This window comes from Sinohyriopsis cumingii, chromosome 12 (assembly GCF_028554795.1).
Source record: "Sinohyriopsis cumingii isolate HCF-2022 chromosome 12, ASM2855479v2, whole genome shotgun sequence".
In the NCBI taxonomy this organism is placed as follows: Eukaryota; Metazoa; Mollusca; class Bivalvia; order Unionida; family Unionidae; genus Sinohyriopsis; species Sinohyriopsis cumingii.
In genome coordinates this window covers 48,304,937-48,328,270 of record NC_142972.1, presented here as the reverse complement: position 1 = coordinate 48,328,270, position 23,334 = coordinate 48,304,937, and the positions used below count along the sequence as shown (strand labels likewise).

At 35.3% G+C, this 23,334-nt stretch overlaps 1 protein-coding gene across 3 annotated transcripts in view; it reads left to right on the top strand.

The window, feature by feature from the left end:
* The window catches only part of LOC149786407 (uncharacterized), a 144,192-nt gene that overhangs the window by 102,276 nt on the left and 18,582 nt on the right, over positions 1 to 23,334 (top strand). For all 3 annotated transcript variants that reach the window (XM_089976829.1, XM_089976830.1, XM_089976828.1), the window contains 11 exons: positions 868 to 940; positions 2,513 to 2,630; positions 3,039 to 3,085; positions 3,671 to 3,791; positions 5,441 to 5,544; positions 7,856 to 7,958; positions 19,305 to 19,455; positions 19,752 to 19,821; positions 20,067 to 20,133; positions 21,547 to 21,632; positions 22,105 to 22,231. In XM_089976829.1, the coding sequence (XP_089832955.1) occupies positions 868 to 940; positions 2,513 to 2,630; positions 3,039 to 3,085; positions 3,671 to 3,791; positions 5,441 to 5,544; positions 7,856 to 7,958; positions 19,305 to 19,455; positions 19,752 to 19,821; positions 20,067 to 20,133; positions 21,547 to 21,632; positions 22,105 to 22,231 (1,067 nt within the window). The remainder of the gene's footprint in view (positions 1 to 867; positions 941 to 2,512; positions 2,631 to 3,038; positions 3,086 to 3,670; positions 3,792 to 5,440; positions 5,545 to 7,855; positions 7,959 to 19,304; positions 19,456 to 19,751; positions 19,822 to 20,066; positions 20,134 to 21,546; positions 21,633 to 22,104; positions 22,232 to 23,334) is intronic.

Below are 23,334 nucleotides of genomic sequence, written 5' to 3'. Positions count from 1 at the left end.
CTGAAAGTTCAGTGTGGTACATGCAATTGGACATACACTACCTCAAATGAACTTGAGACTTTGTGGCTAATTTATAACAGGTGATGTCTCTTTCGTAGTGGAAAACCACAATATTTGGCACAACGTCAGCCTGTTCTGCCTCAAAACGTATATTAGGCCAATCAGAAACCAAATCAATAATATGAACTGTATCGTGTTTCAGGCCAGGCTAAAGCAATTTTCGTTCTTGAAACCCAAAGTCAATAAATGAAGTCAGTAGTATTTTGTTATCCTCATTATTGGAATTTGTTCTTAAACTTTCATGAGATGAACTGGATAAGTTAAAATGAGTTTAGTCGTAAGACCACTTCGGAGCCACAAAAAACCGTTCCTTGTATTAATGAGACGTTGTATCTCTTCCAAAAGGCAAGTAATTATTTTCATTTTGTCTTAAGTAACTTTAATGTACCAGTCTTCACTTGACATCCTTATAATTGATACTTAGGAAACCAATTACGATTTGTTGAAGACATTTTCCAATATAATCATGTACATTTCACTTAGACAAACATTACACGCTTACATTGACCCTTTGCCACTTCCCCTCTGATTTACCTATACATATTAAAACCAAGCTTTCTGCTTTATTCCACTCGATTCGTTTGCATCGCGAACTAATTAATATTCCCTAGCACGTACAATTGGTCTCAAGTAATGTTTACAAAGTTCTTATATTGCCCATAATTGACTACGATATTTTGGATCAAGAAGTAAGCCACAAAAATATGGCTCTTATCCATAGATAAAGTTTTCGAAGTCACAGATGAGTCATATTTGGTATATTTTAATACAGGAACGTTCCCTCATAAATTTTATACCTTTGTCCAGGCATTATGAGCGCATACGCTGCTGTTATCTTCCAAAATGTGTCTGGTATCCTGCAGAAGATTGTCTCCGATGGGTAAGTTGCATTATTTTATTTGTTGAATACGGTGAAGATAAATTATATATATATATATATATATATATATATATATATATATATATATATATATATATATATATATATATATATATATATATATATATATATATTCGATCTGGCCATGACAGGATCTCAATATTATTGACAATTCATGGCGAGCCTAGAAATCCAACCTACAAAACGGACAACAAGGAAATAAACCTTTGACTCATCTCAGTTTGTAAATTTCTTTACATCTTGGTTCCTCTCACTCAAATTCTACATTATTAAGCCTTATAACTCTATACCAAAGCAAATGATGGTTTTTATTTTTTTTATCGACTCTATACTATCTACTAAAGCGTTTTCTTCACGTAAACAAATTTTCGATAACACTTTCTTATCGTTATGAACATAAAGTCCGGCCGTTTGATCAGAGAAAAGAGGGTAATATATGGATATCATCGGCCGTACAAACAAAAGAAGTATTGCTTCAGAGAATAACATAACAATTCAAAATATATTCTAGAAATGAGAAATGAAACCATAACATTACTTTTGCGCAGAATACTACTTTGAAAAGAAAAAGGAAATTTAAGGAATATTCCTTTGAACAGGGAATGGAAGAGTCTTATTAATGAAATTACAGGATTATGGGTGCAATAAATTATGTCTATGATGTTTTCACCTTGTTTGTTAAACAATTACTTTGTCACATTCTGCCCCGTTTTGAAAAAAAAATATTCACTCCTTTTTAAATTTACAAAACTAGAAAAGATTGAAAAGCAATTTCGTTTTAGATAAAGAAATCAAAACTAACAAGAGTTGATAAAGGACTGGTAAATCATAAAATCACGATGTGCTAATAATCTATTATTAAGAGAAAAAGCATAAGGTTTGTTTAAATTCACTGGAATAACTCACATATTCCAAAGAGAACTTCTACGGGATAGCAATATTTACTCGTGGTTGTTTCGAGTTGTCCACATACCATATCCCATAATCGTACAGACAGGCATATTTTTGGTTCACCTCTTAATAATTTTACAAAGGTTTGGGCATGAAAGTTGTGGACATCTGTGCATTTATTTCAATTACATCCCTTAGTTTATTCAAGTAATTAGGTTACATCACAAATTTACACAATTTCACAGATAAATGACATTACTTTAGATTTTATTTCTTAATCGCTTCAAGACAGTATAATATTATACATATACTTAAATAGAATAGTATACAGTCATATATAGTCATGATTTATATATATATATATATATATATATATATATATATATATATATATATATATATATATATATATATATGTATGTATGTATGTATATTTTATGATTATCATGATTAAGAAAGGGAAGTGATGATTGTTTGAAAGGATAGTGTCAATCCGTTCTAAATTCGTCCGTGCTGTCATATATCTGTAAATGATGGCGGAATTGAGGAATTGGATAAACTGTGTTGTGGGATAGATATATATAGACAAATTTATATTCGAATAAATCGATGGATGGACAGCAAAGACTTATGAAATTCTAATTTGGCACTTTTCTTCAGGAAAACTTTGATCACAACCGGTCGTCTTGATATCGGCCCTGACGTGATGTCTCTGCAATTAAATCCACGACCTGCGAAACTGAGTCGTCCTCTTCAGTTGATATTCCAAGCCTTCGATGTAAGCAGGGAAGTTTCTAAAATCATCAAATTCAGCGAATGTATTTTATGTTCATTCTACGCCACTTTGCTAAAGCCCTATCGGAAATTCAAAGGATACCCCACTTTTAAATAAACATGAAATTACGGCAAGTGTTGTGTTCTATGTGTAAAATTATGGCATACATTTTGAAACGTTATTCATGCACAACAGTTATATAATCAAATACACAATTAGTATTATATAATGTTAAAAAAAATCGTCATTGAAAGCTATTTAATTATAACCGGATTGCTGTTTGTGATTTTATTTTCCTTTTTTCATTCATTGCGTAGAAAGAAAATGGTATATGATACGAGCAGTGAATAATCATTATTTGACATAATTTCTGCAGCTGAAGCATTTCGTTTCAAATATTGCTGATTTCAGACCCAGTACCATGCACCTATTTGTAGTTACTGGGATCTGAATGCGACGTAAGTATACATTCTACTGTAGTCATATTTAGTCATCTAGACGTCTTGAAAATTGCCATACTTTAAATGCATTAGGCACAGTTGGTTTTAATTTTTTTCATCTCTTTATTCAAAAAACTTGGCAGGGAGAAAAACTATTTGTAATTGAAGAAATAGGTTTGAATGGTATTCGAATTATAAAAGGAACTTGTTCAATATATCCTATCTTATAGTACTGCTATATATATCTTTAACATTTCCCTTACTGGTTGTATTGAATGAAATTAGTTGTTGCTTATATTTCAATCAGCATATTTTATCTAGCTGTATTAACAATATTCACGATATTCAGTATCGATATTCATAAAGTAAGTAAGAGAGTAATAAAGAATTAAAAGGAACTATATTTTTTCTATTTTAAGCTATAATTATGAACAACATTTTTGAGAAACTCTTACGAAAAGCAACAGTAGAGTGTTATGTTTGTTATTAATGTTGTTTTCTGAATATTTGGTTCAAATGTTATAATCTAGGCATAGTTATGTATAGATTAAAATTTGATCGCATACAGTGATATTTTTTTATATTTTGAATATAATGTTTTAGTGGTACCGGAGAAGGAGCCTGGTCAAGTAAGAATTGTTATCTTGTGTCCCAGAATTCTAGTGGTTTCGTGTGTGAATGTAATCATCTTACCAACTTTGCTATTCTCATGACCACATATGAGGTATGTATCTATTTTCGCGACGTTTCTTTTCTCATTTGAGTTCGGAATAACTTATAATTATGAGTATTGCATATAAGCTACATAGAATGTATTAATCAGATGAATTGTTGTACAAATATAATGCATATGTGTACTCATACACACATTTGTGAACATGTACATACATTTGTGTAAACTGAAATGCATTTGTATACACGTACATGCCTTTTTGTACATATACATGCACTTGTGTAAATGTACACTATATTGGTGAACACATACTGCACATATGCAAAGTTTTGTTGCATCTTTGTAAGCGGTGTATTTGTTCACATGTACACTGTATTTTCCATCTTACATTAAATATGATAAACCTTTGCGCGAAAAGTTGTTTCGCTAAAACTCGAAATAGCTGTCGATTATTATATACACTAATAGTTCTTATTAATATACCAACGTATGACGATCTATGATTTACTTCGATCCAATGACGCACTACGGCTTGCATCTGAATGTAATGTCCAATAAACTGGTGCGAAGCCCCATTGATATTCCTGAAATCAAGCTTTGTGTTGAAAAGAAAGATATAACTGTAAATATTGCGACCATAAATGCTTGCGAGATTCGAAACAACACGCCTTTAGTATGAACAACCGACATTGTATATTCAAAATTATGACTGAGACTAAAGTGGCACTAACATTTCAAATTAGTATGAAATTTATAAAAGATATTAAGTAAATGTGCATATATTTTATCAGTATGGCCATAAAAGGGAAATAGATAGGATCACTACCACTCGTTCTTACATACAAATACATTTTTTGGTCATCTAACACAATCCTAGGGATGTGTTATGCTTTATGTATAAATTCCCAAATATATGAATCTAACCACTATACTTAAATATGAACTAATGACGTCCTTTCCTCTGCTTTCTTTGCAAAAGAGTGAGTGTTGAAAGGTGATAATGTGTTATTTTCTGTCTCAAATATGATGTTAGTCGCATTTATTCTACTAATTACTCAGTAGGCGCATGCATTGGTAATTAAATGTAAGTATTGGTCAGTAGATATAAGTACTGGCCAAGAAGACTTTATGTTAGCCATTTTGGTGTGGGTATTGGTCAGTAAAAATGGGAGTTTGTGACTTCAGATGGGCACTAGCTCGTAAGTGTCGGTGTTGGTCAGAATATATGAGAGGTATAAAATAGCTCTAGGTGTTGGTCATTCAATTTGGTTGTTGGTCATTGAACGTGGGAAAGGCAGGAAGGCAGCGTATTGGTTAGTAGGGATGAGTGCTAATTAGTATATACACCGTGCATTTATAGTATATATAGGTGCTTGTTAGCAAATGTAGATGTTGGTCAGTAGGGCTTGGTGAAGGTCATTAAGACGTGACTAGTTCTGCAGATGTCAGTGTTGTTCAGTATCCAATATCATGTGAAATTCCCGATGTCTCCATAATACCATCCAATTTTAATCTGATGGAAATTTATAACTTTAAATTTTAAAATTTGTCTCATACTTACCCCCAATATTAATCATAGGAATTTATGTTAATATCCTCATATCCCCGGAGCGCCATGCTTTTATGCAAAGCGTCCATAATGTAGCCTAGATTTCTCCCCGTTATTACTTATCATGGTCATTGATATGTTTTATATTCAGGCAACCGAGCATAACGTTGAGCTGAGTATCATCTCTGCTGTCGGATGTGCTGTTTCTATAACGTGTCTCCTGCTGACGATATTTAGGCACCTGCAAGTTTGGAGGTAATATTAGGTCTTGCTCTACAATTTCATACGTTGAGCCTACCTACTTACAGTCATATTTATTTATTTCCATAATGATTAAATATAAATAAATACTTACATTATTACAATAATTTATTTTTGATTAAAAAAAACAAACAAAGAAACTGAAATTAAAATATTTGCATTTACATTTTTCAAGCTAACATATTTTTTCCCCGATAAAATTATGCAAAACCACATATTTGAGGATATAACAACACTGAACTAAAATTGAACCGTTTCATACGAAAGAAATACGTTAATCTGAGGGGGCTGTAAACAGAAAGAATGGCCCATGTTTCATTTTATATAATTTAATTGCTTGCAGAGAAAATATATATATATTTTTAGTGAGTTTGACGTCAAAGCAACAATGTCAACTTCAGGAGATGATGCCTATATGTTTACAAGTTTGGACGGAAAGAAGTGTGTTCAAAGGCATTTCTGTTATTGACTATCCTTCTACAGCATAAAAGGACTGATTTGATCATTTTCAACATAAAATGATATACGTCAATTTTCAGGAAGATACAGATTTTAAGATTAAATTTATTGACCAGAATATAGATGTAAGAAGCATGAATATCTTTTGTAGCTCTTCTGGTTTAAACAGTGTTGTATGAAAAAATAATCCTTTTAAAAACCGTCTGTTAGAAAGAATTGGTTCATATGGAAGCAAAGTCAGTTGATACAGGAGTTGTAAACGGCATAGATGCCGAAGAATCATTACAACTTGCAAGTATGCAAATATATATTTGAAGTGTGAACTTTTTTCGTAACTTTCGTTTGACATGTAGTGGCTGAAATTAAACTACGAAAATAAATGTTCTTATCAATATCTTAAACGGGTTGTATACGAAGCAACGTGTACTAGAGATGCAACCAGTTTTAAAATGCTTTACATTAGGACTGTATATTTAATTTAATTGTTTGTTTTGTTGGTTTTAAATTGTTTCATTTGTTACATGCCGTTGTAATGTAATTTTTGTTTAATGGATTTTGATATTGTACATAATAGAGTTCAAATATATTTGACGTGACTGACTTTTGTTTATTTTCGATGTAAACAAATAATAATATAAAATTGTATATACTTGCTGACCCTGTTTCAAAATAAGTGAGAGTTTTAGTTAACATTTACTTTTATTTTTGTATCTGTCTCAGCGTAAGAATCATTAAATTGACTCAAGGTCATATTTGGACTACGTGATAATTATCATGTAGCAAATTTTTATTTTTTCTAGAAGGATGAACTCGTAAAAAAATGAACAACATATTGATACAACGTGAAACAAAGACAAGTAGTATTTCGTAAATGTGCAAGAATAAAATGATATTACAGTAGAAGAAATGAACATAGTACAGAATAAAATATGCACTGGGCTATATGCGTCTGTGGAGAAAAGGGTAAGCGTGCTTACCCAAGAAAAGCCAATTTTGTATACGAAGTATCGGTGACATTTGTTCAGAACGTTAAGTTCTGAATAGTGACAAAAGGCACAGGAGCCCTTGCATAATTCAAATAAAGCCTTAGTTAAAGGATAACTCTTTCTAGTTGCTAATTGACTTCAGACGTTTTCGTTATAAGACTGGAAACTTACCCTTGTCCTGAAGGATTCAATTTTAAAACGATTGATATAGAACAGATATGATGTTTGCGCAAAAAGGGCAGATACACCAAAGTGAATGCAACGCGTTGGTGCAACTATATAGCAACTGAGCTCTTAATCCAGCTCCAGCGCCCAGATGACATGTTTCATTAGTACTTCAGTTCCAGTACCCGACCCTACCCACACAGAAAAGGCAAGCGAATATCACAAACTGAGCCATTCCTTGACGCTCATCATATCATATCCGAAATAAAATTCTCGAGGATTATTTAATTAGTCAGCCTCAGTTGCCCATTTTAACACCATGAATTGGCAAACTGGGCATTTCGGAAAGACCACCGCTAAAGGAGTCAAAGGCTCAGAACATTATTACTATTCGTATGTATTCGTCCGATTTGATGGAGTATCCTAGGAATCATTTTGATAATGGGATATCATGGTCACAGGACTTTCCCAACTTGATCAAGAATATCCTTTTTAATACATTTAAGCGCACTTAAAGATATTAGAAATTGTAATATATGCGATTTAATGTTTGTTTGTAATCGATGCAATAGTTGTGCTGTACTAAAAAGTTATTTGCAGCCATTTCATTTATTCGATCATTCAAGTATTTACAACATTAAAAGTTGTTTTGTCTTTGTTATTATACATGATCGTAAATTCTTTACTGCTTGCAGATATGTCAAGTCTCGGAAAACTTGCATTGTGTTGAATATATGTGTTGCACTTATCTTCTCCTATGGGATATTTCTGGCGGGTGTAAGCCGAACCGAAAACAAGGTAAGTACGGATGTGAAAATAGAGCAAACATGATGCTGCACGCCCAACCACTCACTGAGTCGCTCAATTAATTATTTATATGCTTTACTATATGCACTGTAATAGTAATGTTTTGGCTTTCTAGGGAAAGACAATTACTTTTTCAGAAGCCTATATCTGGCTTTGGTTGCGAATGCGTGAAGATGAAACATTTCCGAGCTACCTAAGTTAAGTTCCTAACATACGTATTACGATTAACATTTCTCACGGAAATATTTCAAAAAGTTGTTTATACATGAGATGCAAATATTATTCATTTCTTCTATATATCATTCGATGATCTTTCTAAGTCATTGACTTCCATCACACGGCCAGGTTCACATTGTTTTCTTGGTCAGATAAAATGTTCAATTTTCTGAACTAAATGAATTGGTAAATTCATACATGGATTCTAGGGTCGTTTTTTATTTCTTTAGTCCTGTGACTAAAAAAATAAATACTGCCAAAATTAATATTAATGAAATGTCATATAGATGTCAATGATATTTATTAGTCACATAAGCCGTTGGGAAAATAAGTACTATCGACTAAAGATTATATTACCTGTACGAATTAAAATTTAAAGCCAGCGTTGCGTTTTGAATAATACACTGAAACGTGCTAATAAAGTAATATCACACGATACGTTTTTGTAAATAAAAACCAATTTTGAAATAATTCCCGATTCAGATATACCGGAAATGAGAAATAACAGTCTAAAGTTATGCAAGAATGGAAAAGGTTTTGAAATAAGACCCTTTGTGAACGATATCGTTAACTGTACTATATGTTTGGCATTCAATTCATCGTCAATAGTCGTTGTTTATGCTTTTGTAATTGGATCCCCTTTTTCTTTTTGATGGAGACGTACACGATTCGATTCCTGTTTTCAGGTTCCGTACCTTTCTGAATTTGTAACCCTTGCCAGGGATTAGTATTTATCACTATTGATGTCTTTATGTATGCCTATACAATAAAAAACATATGAATAGATATTCATTTCGAAATTCTTTTTGATGTTTTATAGCATATTCACGGTGACAGATTAGAAGGGAAACAAAGATATGAAACCCTTTTATTATCATTGCCCAAATTGGATCAACTCAAAGGCCTATCAGTCATCATAGCTGATGGTCTCGTAGGCGTCATAATAACAACATAAATTGCATCACTCCTCTTCATTGCCTTTGGATTATATAGACCTTGATTGCAGATCTCCCTTAATCACGGTCATGGATTATATATTTTGCTTCCCTCTGTGAAATGAGGATTGTTTTTTGTTCGGTGACCAGAGTTCTTTGCCGAGTTATGCCTGGTTATCCTAATATGCACCTGACCTAAGGGTTCAGTCCAAAAGAGGCGAGCGATCATGGTGTGGTCTCTCCGCAAGGTATTCCAATCCATCGTCGGTGTCGGATATTGATTCATTCTGTGTTCTGAACCAACACATCGTTGCACTTTTCTTGCCTTCATTCAAGAGCTGGCCAAAATAAAAGCTACTCGAATTATTTGGCTAGTGCAAATATTCAGAGAGACCTAGAATTAGTATTCAGAGATTACACATGCTTACCATTACAAGGGAAATAGGAATTCGAAATGGGGTGGATTTTATATTCGCTTGTAATAGTGGGTGCGCATGCATTTTTCTCATCGGTCTCTTACCTTCAAGTATGACATTTTTTTATATGATAAGTATGCGCAGTGGACGAAAGACTTAATGTGTCATAACACTGATCAGAATATTGCCGGTTCAGGTCCAGCTCAATTAAAATAATAGTTTTCTTCATTATTAAGACGATCTTCATACATGATGTGGTCGTACATGACAAATGAAGGCTAATATACTGCAAGGTTGATGTAAATTACAATTACAAGGCACACTGAAATCGTCGAAATGTACCTGGCTTGAATAACCTCTGAGTCTAGTAGCGTGTCGTTTGCCACGCCATGGGCATATATGTGGTTGCAGTCAAACCTCTGTCACTGATAAGGACTCCACAAATCAGTTTGACCGCAAGAAGTTGAGTTGTACCATCCTGCAATTGCTAGCGTGATTAAAACTTCAAAGATACCTATTCACAGAAAATGCCATTATAAATGCTGTAAACCACGATTGTTCTCGCTTCGTACTGGTGTAGGCGCTCGACTATCACATAATAATCTCTGTCTATCATACGGATCTGCTCATGAGGCACAAGGGTTGTAGAAATACTTGAAAATATCGCAGGAATAATAGCCAGGATTGAAGCAATTGCAGTTAATAATCCGGATTAAGTAAAATACCAAAATAATTTATTGACGGAATTGGCAATTAGAGAAAGATTTTTTCCTAATATTCCAATGTACCAAACGTGATTCAAGTGATGCAGCTCTCACGGGAGCATGCAATATGAAGAACCAAGAATTTTGAGGAAAAGAATGATATACTTGCTTTTTTAGGTTTAGGATCAGAACAACATTCCTCGTATCTAGAAGAGCCCTTTACTGTAAATAAATATGTGTAAATCTGCAACACAATTTTAAATATCCAAATTCCTACACGACCCCGACTAGCTGAATCTGGACCAGCGGTCGAGGATGCACAAGAACATCATCGTATTGCATCTTTAATCTCCAATTATTCTGCTTCGTATGTCTATGAACAAAACATTCGTTGCCTAATGACGCGTATCTTTACTACTATGGCTACCGTAAAAGCAGAGCAATCACAAGTACTCGAATGTGGCTTAAATGAATGTAGCTATGATTTACAACTTATCATGGAATTATCCAATGAAAGGCTTATCGTATCGACGTGACAGCAAATACTGATTTATGTGTGCATTTGAGTAAGCCACTTAACTATGGCAAGGATTGATTAAAATTCACAATCTTTTGGCGTTATGGCTTTGTAGTGATCAACATATCATATTAAACCGCAAAGAAATCGATTTTATTAGCAATACAATAGACTAAGACTTCTTAACACATTATAAAAAAGAGATAAAAGCTGGATGACGACCGGATTTCCGAAACGTTCCATTTCAAATTTCTAACTATATGCCAACATGTCTGTTTAGCCACGGTTAGTGATAAATGTCGAAAACGATGACAATTTATATTTTGAATGGGTGATTGTTTCCGCTCAACATTCTCAGAATGACAAAACGTACCAACAGCGCAAAGACGGGCAATGCTTGGTTTAACTCTGTTTAGGTAATATAGTGTTTTCATGGAAGGTTACTAACACCACGCTCAAAAATATGAAACAACGCGGATATTGTTGTTAAAGAGCTGGCTTGGGACAAGGCTTTTCTCGTCTTGAACTATCGTCGTATGTACGAAGCAAAACATCACAATAGACATACCGAAATTGATGTACAGATGCTCAGCAATATGAATGGTTCAGTGGTGTGTATCTCTTTGTGTATAGACAATAATCTTTGCTTAATCGACACAGCAAGTACGAGTGTAAAACATGTCCATGCAGACGATGGAAGAGTATATTTAGCATTCGAAAGCTGCGTGCTAACTGTGGATGTTTCTGCAGTGGAATTCAGTGAATAGCCACAACATAAGATTATTTCAAAACATAGTTAAACATTCTAATGTTTACAGCAGTTAATGAAAAATAAAAGTAACTTATTTTACCAATGCGGACTTTGAGGGTTTAAACGTTCCAGTGGAAGATTTCAACAACCAAACAAATTCAGTCAAAGTTACGGAACAAATGCTATGCGGATTTTGTTACACAGCTGTCACATGCGACGGGTAACCTGAGCACCCAATGTTATCACGGGATAAGGTCTCGGTTGAAGAGTTTTGTCAATCGCTCGTTGTTACGGTGAGATGGTTTTGACAACAGCTCTATTCGCCCTCAGACATGACCATGACCCATGACGATGTTGAAAAGTTTTGCGCCACCACTTATTGTTGAGAATGAAAAATTCGAATTCAGCTTTGCTGGAATCAAAATGTTTTATCACATCACAGGCGCGATTAAAGAAGCTGCACACAACACATGAAATCTAATGCTGCCATTCAATCCAGGTGAAACAAAGGTTTCTGTAGTGTTTCATAACCTGTAAGCGAATGGCAGCCACTTAATAATGCAAGCTGCATCAAAGGTTTAATTAAGCGTCGTCCCCATTAATATGGAAAAACATGTAATGTTTAGGCATGGTCAGCTGCAGTTCATTTATTCGTTTCAGTTTCTTAACGTATCACTTGACAAGCGGCAGAATGCTTGACTACTCGGTATTTTAGCACCAACACTGACTTGTTCACTAGAAAAGTAGTGTTCCCATTGTCTCTCAAAAGTATTTCCGCCAACGACTATTAATATCCAAACGAAGTCTGGTGTGCATTTGAATGCAAACGTATGGGTGACTATCATAATATTTATCTGCGTACGGATGTCTCCGAGACGTTTCGTGATATAGTCATGGTGTATACAAATACTGACTACGCTCACTACTTTTTGCAACAGGGAATCGCATGGGATGTACTTCTGTCAAAGATAGAAGTTGAACTGGACCATCACACAAGCACAGACAAGCATATGTTTATTGAACGTGGTCTTCGTGGGATTTCTAAGCCATTGTCAACAACCCAGATGTGGGAAGATACTTGCCTGAGACTCCGAAACGTTTCGTCATGGATTTTGTCGCTAACGCCTAGCATGGTAAACGATGATGCAGCACGCGCCTGTTGGCTCGTTTGGATGGATTGATACCAACACCGAGACATACAAAAACGTGTATATGAGAACAACAGCAACCACGACAACTGAAACTTGTATGAAGTTAATTTTTATTTATCAGTGTAGAATTCTAGACGAATCCGCACGCGAGTTTACTGATTCAATAAGCTTGTTCCGAATCTTAGAACCAAACACAACTGTGAAGTCGACGTATCAAATCTGAGGTTGTATTTGCGATAAAGAATGTGCATAAATGGATCCGTCGAGTGCTTGGATTTCGACAATAGGATCGGATGGCTAGTTATATCTAGATGAATACAAATCTGAGGACTGATGCTAAAATGAATTTAAGAAAGACTTTTTCTTGTTCAATGATAACACTGGTCAACAGTGAAATCATTACTGACTTGAAAAAGCCCTAATCTGTAGTATTTTGGTGTGCCGAACACGAATATAACCGTGAAAAATTTGTATTGGCTCTCGTTTTGAAGATATTCATATACCTCATTTTCTATGTTTCACTGTGTAAATTTCTCCAGTAGGACTGCAGCAACATCCGGAATAATGATGTAACATTGCATAATACCATCATGCTCACATCATCCACAGTTGATTGCATCATTTTCTGATGCAATGCAATACTAATGCCATGCGGCTGCTGAAGTAAGTTGACGTCAGCAGTGTACTATACATGTGTAGGCCTATTATACTAATGCCAGGCGGCTGCTGAAGCTGGCGTAAGCAGTGTACTATATAAAGCCCAATCAGATAGGTTCAGCATTTAAAATATTTTAGACGTTGTGCGAGACAGTTCAAGCTACTGTTACATAAAACTTATTATTTTATCCATTTACGTACAATAAAGAACAGTAATGCCTCGAAAGTGTGTTAATACCGCGGACAATTTTTGCTATATTTGTGGGGAAGTGACATTTGCCAACCAGAAGAAAAGTATCAATTCTCAAGTGAAGAAGGCATATCATCTTTACTTCGGATGCAAGGTTGGTGACCAAGACAAGCCTTGGGCTCCGCATATATGCTGTGCTACATGTACAACACAGCTTTCACAGTGGTTGAATTGCAAAAGGTCATCAATGCCGTTTGCAGTCCCAATGGTGTGGAGAGAGCCAAGCAACCACCTAAATGACTGTTACTTCTGCTTGGTTCCTCCTCTTTCCGGCGGAATAACGAAGCGAAAGAAGTCGAGAATAGTCTACCCAAACATTCCGTCTGCATTGAGACCAGTTCCACATGGTGAGGGACTTCCCATTCCAGAACCTCCAGCAGAATATTCTCTTGATTCATCTGACGAAGACAAAGGTGAGTCGACCTGTTCTTCTCCTGGTCCATCAGCATGCAGTGATCCAGATTTTCACTGTGGTGCATCATCAACCCCACACAGAATAACACAGGAAGAACTAAATGACCTGATTCGTGATTTGGACTTATCAAAGAACAAGGCAGAATTGCTAGGATCAAGACTCCAACAATGGAATCTTCTAGAAGAAGATGTCACAATTACTGCATATCGAAAGCGCCACCAGCAATTGGAGCCTTTCTTCAGAAAGGAAAGTAATCTGATATTCTGTTCCGATATTGAGGGCCTCATGAATGCTTTAAAAATCACTCATGACCCACAAGAATGGAGACTATTTGTGGACTCTTCAAAACTGAGTCTCAAGGCTGTGCTTTTGCACAATGGAAACATTCTTCCATCTATTCCAGTAGCGTATGCTGTCCACATGAAAGAGACATACGATAACTTAAGGCAGCTACTGAATTCCATTGAGTATAACAAGTACAGCTGGCACCTCTGTGGTGATTTGAAGGTAGTTGCCCTTTTAATGGGACTGCAGCAAGGATATACAAAATACATGTGTTTCTTATGCGAGTGGGATAGCCGAGCAAGGGAAATGCACTACATGAGGAAGGAATGGACTCACAGGCAGAATGTAGCCATTGGAGAGAAGAATATCCAACACCCAGCTCTGGTTGAGGCTCAGAAAATCTTGCTACCACCCCTTCACATCAAACTAGGTTTGATGAAGAACTTCGTGAAAGCCATTGACCGGACTTTGCCAGCATTCCGATACCTGCATGAAAAATTCCCTCGACTCAGCGAAGCAAAGATTAAAGAGGGAGTTTTTGTGGGTCCTCAGATTCGAGAGCTTTTCAAAGATGACCGGTTCAACAACTTGCTGGAAGGTGACGCGAAACAAGCATGGAATGCTTTTCGCCTAGTTTCTACAAACTTCCTCGGAAATGTTAGGGCAGAAAACTATAAGGAACTAGTAGAAGACATGTTGATGAAGTATAAGAAACTTGGCTGCAATATGTCTCTAAAGATTCACTTCCTTCATTCCCATTTGGATTTCTTTCCTAGCAACTGTGGTATTGTTAGTGATGAACACGGCGAACGTTTTCATCAAGATATCGCAACAATGGAACAAAGATACCAGGGAAAATGGTCCACTACAATGCTGGCTGACTACTGCTGGACACTCCTCAGAGATGCTCCCGAACAGCTGTACAAGAGACAGGCGAAGAAATCTAAGATGTAGTCAATGACTTGATTTTTTATAGGTAGGCTATTACAGTTGACCTTTTACTATTGGAATGCATTTCGTTATGTAAACATTAATTTCTTGCAGATTACAAAAAAACTAGAGCCAATTTTGCAATTTGACTGTCATATTCGTGTTCAGCACATAAAAATTGATAAGAATTGACTAATTTTATTTCAGTAACATGACTTTTGTAAAAATTTGTTGTCCAGTGTAATTCTGTTTTTAGCAGAACAGTGGAGAATTTGTGGGAGGCGAATCCACATTGATATTGCTAGGGACAGTGAAAGATTAACCTCGTAGGCTCATCTAGGACCCATCATTTGAATCCCGGGAGTTCTTTACTGGTAGACTCGTTGACTCATATAGTGATAAATCGATACTGAAACTGGCAAAGCGTGCGTCAATATTGGACTTTGTTACGTTGTTATTATACGACTTTTATTACGACAAAAAAATCGTGTGACCACGATTGGGTCAAGATGCTTTATACCGACACCAATGCATTGTTGACTATTGTACATATATTGAGTATTGCACAGGTTCATAAAGAGCAGTTTAATAACTCCTAAAACATATACAACCTGAGAATATAGATGTTAAAGCAGATTATGGAGAGCGGCATCGCAAAATGGGTTGTCTGCACCAGAAACTGATTCGCAATGTAAGAGCAAGGCGGAAAATTATTAAAAGACATGTTACATTCGATACAGGCTACAGGGGAAGATTTCACAGAGGTCTTCAAACAAACATTCGCACCACAGATCAAATCCACACGTGAAAAAGTGAAACATGTTGTACATATGAAGGAGGCCAAAAAGCGAACATGCGGTATGTGGATGCACTGCCGGGAACATAAGAATACACAGGTACGGATCATAAGATAGCTCATCACATCAAAGACATCAACAAAGCCACGACGGCAACTATTAGACTGTTGCGAGAGATAGTTGCAGAAATCAAAGAAAATATCAGAATAGTTCAAAAGGTTACATAAGAAAAATCCACCATAGACTCAGTTGATAACCTTCCAATGTCAACCACATTCACGCACTATTTGACGGATTCAACAAAACGACAATATTTTAATATCTTCAGTCGCCAGTAGATCTTTGAAAGCTTTTATATTCTGGTATTTATATACTCAGCAACTGGAATAAATTGGTGAACAAAACAGAAAAAGTGAGTATGCATGATGCATCTTGATTAAGTGGGTATGCAGGGAAATACCTGGGTTTGAATAAGTGTCTCAAAAGCTATAAAGTTTTATAAGGAAATACCTGCTTTTGCACGAATAGGAGACGTTACCATAGCCTATGAAGATTTTACAGATTGTATTAATCTAGTAAAAGCGGCAAAAAACATCAACATCAATGGTCGCGAGCACAAACAGAAGATTCTAAACAAGCATCCCATCAAATTACAAGAAAAGAAAACAAGCTATGTTACTAGAGCCATCTTGTACACAGGTAGTATCTCCATTACTCCAAATACTTGCATCAAAACCCGAAGGACAAATGAGTCACGGGCACAAATAAGCACACACACACACGAAACAGTCAACATGAATCCGAAGAACAACCACAAAAAGGAGGCCATTTTGGTAGGATTGTGATCCTAATGACCATGAAAATCAGTTCAAAACACTTCTGGAGTCGGTTCGCAGTTTCATCAAAGCACTAGTTGTTTATAAGATCCCTTCGATGATTTGTCAGTAGTTCCTCACCAACAACATAATTCACTTGGGAACAACTCCCGCATTTTCGTATGAACTTGCTGAAGACAATAATAACCCCTAGTGTTGACCTTATAATCCTATAAGCGAAACCAGAATTTAATTTGACCTTTCTACACCAATCACCACGTGGGAAGGTCGATCATTAGAGATTGTATCATTATCGGAGCTAATTTGTTACACTTAGCCTAGCACACAAGCACGGTCGTGTGGTGGTCCAAGGAAAAAATATCTTTGTCAAAAACACATAAATGTATTGTCTCGCTGGTACAAGGCTTGATATATGATTTGATGTCATGAAGCACTCAAAGCCTGGAGAAGCACATCTTTATCATGCTGATGTATTATACCGACATGACCTTGTGTATCGAACAACAATCGAAATCTATGAATTTCAACGTGCTGATATCTATCTCATCTTTGACTTGAATCTAAATTTGGCACCAGGTGTCGAAGATTGAATTGCTCGACAAATCAATTAAGGATGTAAAACGGTCAGGCTTGCTTTAGGTGTGGTAGAAAGTCCACTAATAGGAGTCAAAATACATCGATACGAACAAACATGGCTTCAGAAGGGCCCTTATCCAAAACAGAGTCTTCATGAATGTTGGAAAGGAGAAATGCGGCAATGGTCACCCATGAGATTGCCATGGTTAGCCATGCAAGCATTGTGGCGCGTTTCCTACCAGCTCCAAGAAAGAAATCCGCTGACTGGTTTGATGTCAAACATCTAACGAAGTTCCTCAGGGTGGTCTTATTTTTTTAACATGATCTTGAGCAAAATGGCTATACAAATTTCCCATTGCAGATGTTGCCGGCAAATACCAAAAAAAAGCTGAAACGTTGATATGTTAAGAATCAGCAAGTGTTGCAAACGCACTTGAACGTATGTATGCACGCTAACCGTTAACAAAGCTAAGAAATGTTGCAGATCTATCCGGGTAAACAATTTCTGTATATGACATTGGATAACAAGTTAAGTTTTTATAAAGCGACCAATTCTCCGGTGTTTTCATAATTACTGCCTTTTGTACCCGAATAAATTGAGATTGTTTCTCATTCTGTAGTTTTACTAAACAACAACTTCTTCCCCCAAGGTTGCTTTCTCATTATTCAGGTTGGCCAGAGAAATTTCGTTTGTTTTATTTCTGGCTTCTTCATTCGTTTTTTTTACAATCAATTCAGTCTGTTTCTTAAAACCCTGTAACTTTTTGACTACATTATTCTGCAGCTTACCGTACTGGCCGCATATAAACTTCACACTGCTTCCCATCCCGCGACCACATATATTGTGTCTTTCTGTCTACTGTTTATTTTACTAGTATGCCTGATATACAAATATATTTCCCATTACGTTGTTCAAAGTTAAATTTAAATGCCATCATATTTCAGAACAAAGTCTAAAACATAACATTCTATTTTGCCAATCTCCTCAAAAGTAAATGTTTGCTGCGTAGATGCATCCGGTCTAATAGTATCAGTTACAGCTAGTACATACAATTTTTTTCTTCATGGTGTATAAGGTATTCTTAAATATGCTTCCGATTTCAAGAGGCATATATTGGAGTAAAGACTAAAAATGCACATCTGCGTCTATAAACTGTTCATAGGCGATCCTGTTCTAAACCGTATATAACATTCATTGAACGATTTGATCTAGGTCAATTTCAGTTTCGATATATAAAATTAAATTTACACCTTTCCAAAGGTTATTGTGATTTTCTCAATCTCTAACGGAAAATGGGGATTTTGACATGAATGCAAAACCGTGTACTTTATTGCCTCGAGTTCATTTGTTATTACAGTCTGCTTAACTTCTCAGAAGTATTTTGATGTCAATTTGTTTAAGATTCTTCTTTATTGATATTTCATCAAAGAAAATCCTAAACGTTTACAAGAATTTGGTTTTCATGATGATTTTGTAGATGCTGTTTTCTTTTTCTGTGTGGGTTTTGTTTAAGGATTTTAAGATTTTAATTTTTATTGTGTACACTTTTCTAGAACGTTTACAGCATATTTCCCTTATTATTTGTATCTTTATCTTTTATTTATAGTTACCTTGGTGTATTTTATTTCTAAAGGTTTATCTTCATACATATTATAACAATATTTTATTTAACTAACTTTTACTTGAGTTAAATTGCCAGGATTGTGTTTATGTACCTTTAAATTTTTCATATGCTCATATTTTTTTAACTTCTGGTTGTCAATAATTGAAAGAAAATATGCACAAACGTCAATAAATGGATAAAGCATGAAAATAGGTACCTCATTAAGAATTGCAATTGTGGAGGGTCACTGCACGTCCCCGGAATCCTCAAGCGATATTTCGGATTTATTTCTTGCAGGCTGTATGTACGGTTGTAGCTGCTCTTCTCCACTACTTCTACCTGACAGTATTTTTCCTCATGTTAGTGGAAGGAATAGAGATTGCTGTGTCGGTCCTGTTCGTGTTTTTCAACAAATCCCGCCTGAAGGTTCTCTTGCCGTTAGCATGGGGTAAGACAAATTTTTTAAAATCCCCAAAATATCCATTTATGCCGATAGACAAACCTTTCGATTGTTAGCTCAGATATAAAGCAACTCGTATATTTCACTAATCTCAAAATTACGAGTATTACTTAATTGTCTCTATATAAGGCCTAGCAAGATATTCTTCAAGTGTTTTGCATTCTGTTTCTGATTTATTCAATATTTTCTATGAAGCCACCTAGCTCACCGACTAATCTACATATCTGTATATCTTTTCTAATATTTTCTATCATCATCATTCGTCATACCTTAATTTTTTGCAGTGATCCCAGCGGGAATTGTTGGTGCTTCATTGGGTATCAGCCGCCTCGATGGATATGGGAACGATCAGAAGTATGTCATTTATTTTGCCCTGTTTGTGACTTTTGTCATAGTATTTTGGTAATTATCTTAAGTGGAGCAATTCGGAAATTGTATGTATAACTGTTTTGCTTAATGTATACATCCAAGACGTTTAACAAGCAAATGAATAATGTAATAATAATTTATCATTTCAAATAGGTTATTTCGTATTGTATAGTCTCTTACGAATATTAATTTCGTTCAGGCTACATTCTATCTGCATCTTTTTCTTACAGTTGCTGGTTGGCTGTACGGCATGGATTGATCTGGGCTTTCGTGGGTCCGGCTGCGTTAATAATTGTAGTGAGTGCATTTTCAAATATTTCTATAAAGATACTAAACTGACTGTCTGATCAAATGTCTTGGTTGTCCTATATATATCGTTTATGGCTTTCGTTCCTTTTAGGTAGATATCAAACGAGCAAGAGACTCGGATCTTTGAATTCTTGATTTCGTTTAGAATATATTAATTTGAACATATCTTTTATGTCTAGCTATAAAAATGATGCACGTTGAAAATGTTCTCAAACTTCAATAATTATCTTAATATCGTACATAAATCAGCAACAATACCATCGTGCAGGTATCGCATTTTGTGATCCGGGTATTTGATAGTTTTCTCCTTTCTGCAAATTGTAAATAATTTGGTGTTTTAGGATATAATAATAATAATAATAATAATAATAATAATAATAATAATAATAATAATAATAATAATGAAAATAATAATAATAATAATAATAATAATAATAATAATAATAATAAGAGAAACTACATTTAGACTCCCAATTGCATGAAATTGGTTTAGATCGCTTATGTCCCTATTTATAGCTACCTCAAGACAAACACTCTTCGTCAACAGATCAACAGAGGGCGCAAATACTACACATATTGGTTCTCTAATGAACTAACGACCACGCATTCATGAGACCCTAATTTCACAATTTCGTGATTTTTCTTGCTTCATATTTATATAAATTATATATACGCTTTTCTCAATTGCAATCTAAAGTTTATGAAACGTAGAACGAAACATGACATAAACCTTAAACGGAGATTATTCCAATCTTAAATGACCAAACAGTTTCAAATGAGAATCTCCTTAGAATTTCTCATGTTAAGAAATTTGAGAGGAACTAATCCATGCTTTCATAAAGTCTCGTTAATATGGAGCATTATGACGTCTGCTGCTAGTTGCTTTCTAATTACTCGGTTTGAGAAATATTTTCCCAACACCGATTCCCCCATAATAACAGCAAATAATCACTAAAATCTAACACAAATAGCACATATCCTTGGTTTGCGTGTGATTGATAAATATACAGTAAAGCCTTGCAATACGACCACTCTTAAATGAAGACCACTCCCAAATATCAATCACGTTATGTTAGTTCAATTTAGTATGTACAATGGCAAACCTCTACTTGAGATAAAGAATGTCAAGTTTTTGGCTCGAATTATGGGTATAAGATTTCATTAAACTGGCGTGGTATGGATAACCTTTGGTTCACCCTGCCCTATGGCTAGTATGAAATCTTGGGTCTCATTGAATTAAACTCAAATGTCTTTGTTAATTTAATGTACCTAATGTTGAAATATCCATCCCTTGTCCCCACTTTTTCATCCAGACTAAAACTGGCTAGGTATCTGCAAATATGAAATATATTTCTGCGTATCAATTATTAATCCAGGATTTTTATCTTTCTCACACTACAGTGCAATGCAGTTATAATCGTCGTCGTAATTAAGAAGATGTTCAACACGTCCGCATTCAAGTCCAAGACACAAAAGGACAAGGTCAAGTGAGTTTCAAATATATAACTTAATCATACATTTAAAATACAATGAATCTGACGTGAGTACCTAAACAACCTTTATACATATTACACATTAATACATGTTACCTGCCATAAGACTGCAGGAACAATTAAAATGGCTAAAAGATATGAATTCATATATCTCTTTCTTCTGGTATCTTGTCATGCTTTCGATCGTGATAATTCATGATTTCTTGTAAAATCGGTTTAAGATTTATCAACAGATCAGTGTAGCTCATAGTGGAACGTATTTTGTTTACATGATGTCACGAAAGTATATTAGAAAATAGGTGTAGTTATTATTGTTTTTCTCCGATTTAAGGTCTCAAATCACTATTGTTTTAGAGTAAATATCTCTTTGCGCAACCCACTAATCTACACATAAATGTAATGGTTATTTTACCCTTGTAAACTTCGTGCGCAGTTTCCCTAACTGTTACTTATTCTTGACTTTTAGAACAAGCCTTAGAAGTCTAGGAGTGTTGCTGCCAATAACAGGAGCCACTTGGATACTTGGTATCTTTTCTGTCAACGAGGATCTGTACGTGTTTCAGTATCTGTTTACCATCTTCAATTCTTTACAGGTATCTAAAGTGATGTTCATTTTACTCTTCAGTTAAATTTATAACTCTCCATCCTAATGTAGAACCTAAAATTCTAGACTTGAGTGAGCTTTTATATTGGTTTTAATTGTAGTGGTTGATAGTATTCTCTTATGCCGAGAATCGAATTGGAAACACCAGTTATTAGCAGAAGTTGGCTGGTCACACCGTCCCGATCTTACTTTGTCGAGTAGTCGTACTTGCAGTCATTGTTGGCTACAAGGTCTTGGGATATCGAGATTTGGCATGTTGGTGAAACCGCCAGATCTGCCTCAAAATCTCTGCAAGCATGAGGCTAAGAAAAGGTTCAGTCATTTACAGTGGAAAGCACACACCTTTCGACTAGCCATTTTGTGTTTGTCCTTTTTTGCATCAGCTTTACAGAAGGCTTATAATTCAACGCAAATCTAGTATGTAATATACTATCTAAGATCAGTTTTGTAATGAGTTGTAAGCGCGCATAAATTCAAGCAGTCCTCAAAATAATGGTATCAAATGATGACGACTACCACTGATGTCTTAGACCTGGCTATAGTCCTAGGGGTCTTCCAGTTTTCAACAGCTAGAAACGTAGCCAAAAAACAACGTTCAGTGAACAATCTGCTACAATACCGATGCTATGTTTGTAGGGAACGCTACTGGAGCCAGACATCTGAAGATATTTATAGATTACCACAGGCGAAAACGTTGACATCTGCTTTCAAGTTAAAGTTTAACTAGTCTACAACAAAAACATTTTTCGTTTGGAATTAACACGTCCCTTTGCTAGAGATGCAGACCAAAATATTAAAGCCGGTAAGATTTTGTACTGACAGAAAATTTCATCGCAGACATTACAGCAGATACGTAAATGATGCAGTCGCGTCTCACATCAATGGATTCTGTTGTGAATATGACAACTTTGTTGACTTTGGCGATCCTAATGAAGTCGATTCGATCACATTTTTTAAAACAGGCCTTCGTAAAGAATATAACATTTGTTGTTGACATCGCGGACCAGCCACGAAATATTTCTGAAGCGGTTTATGCTTTTGCCAGCTATTGTCTGGATAAAACACTAATTATTTAACCAGACTGTGGCAAAA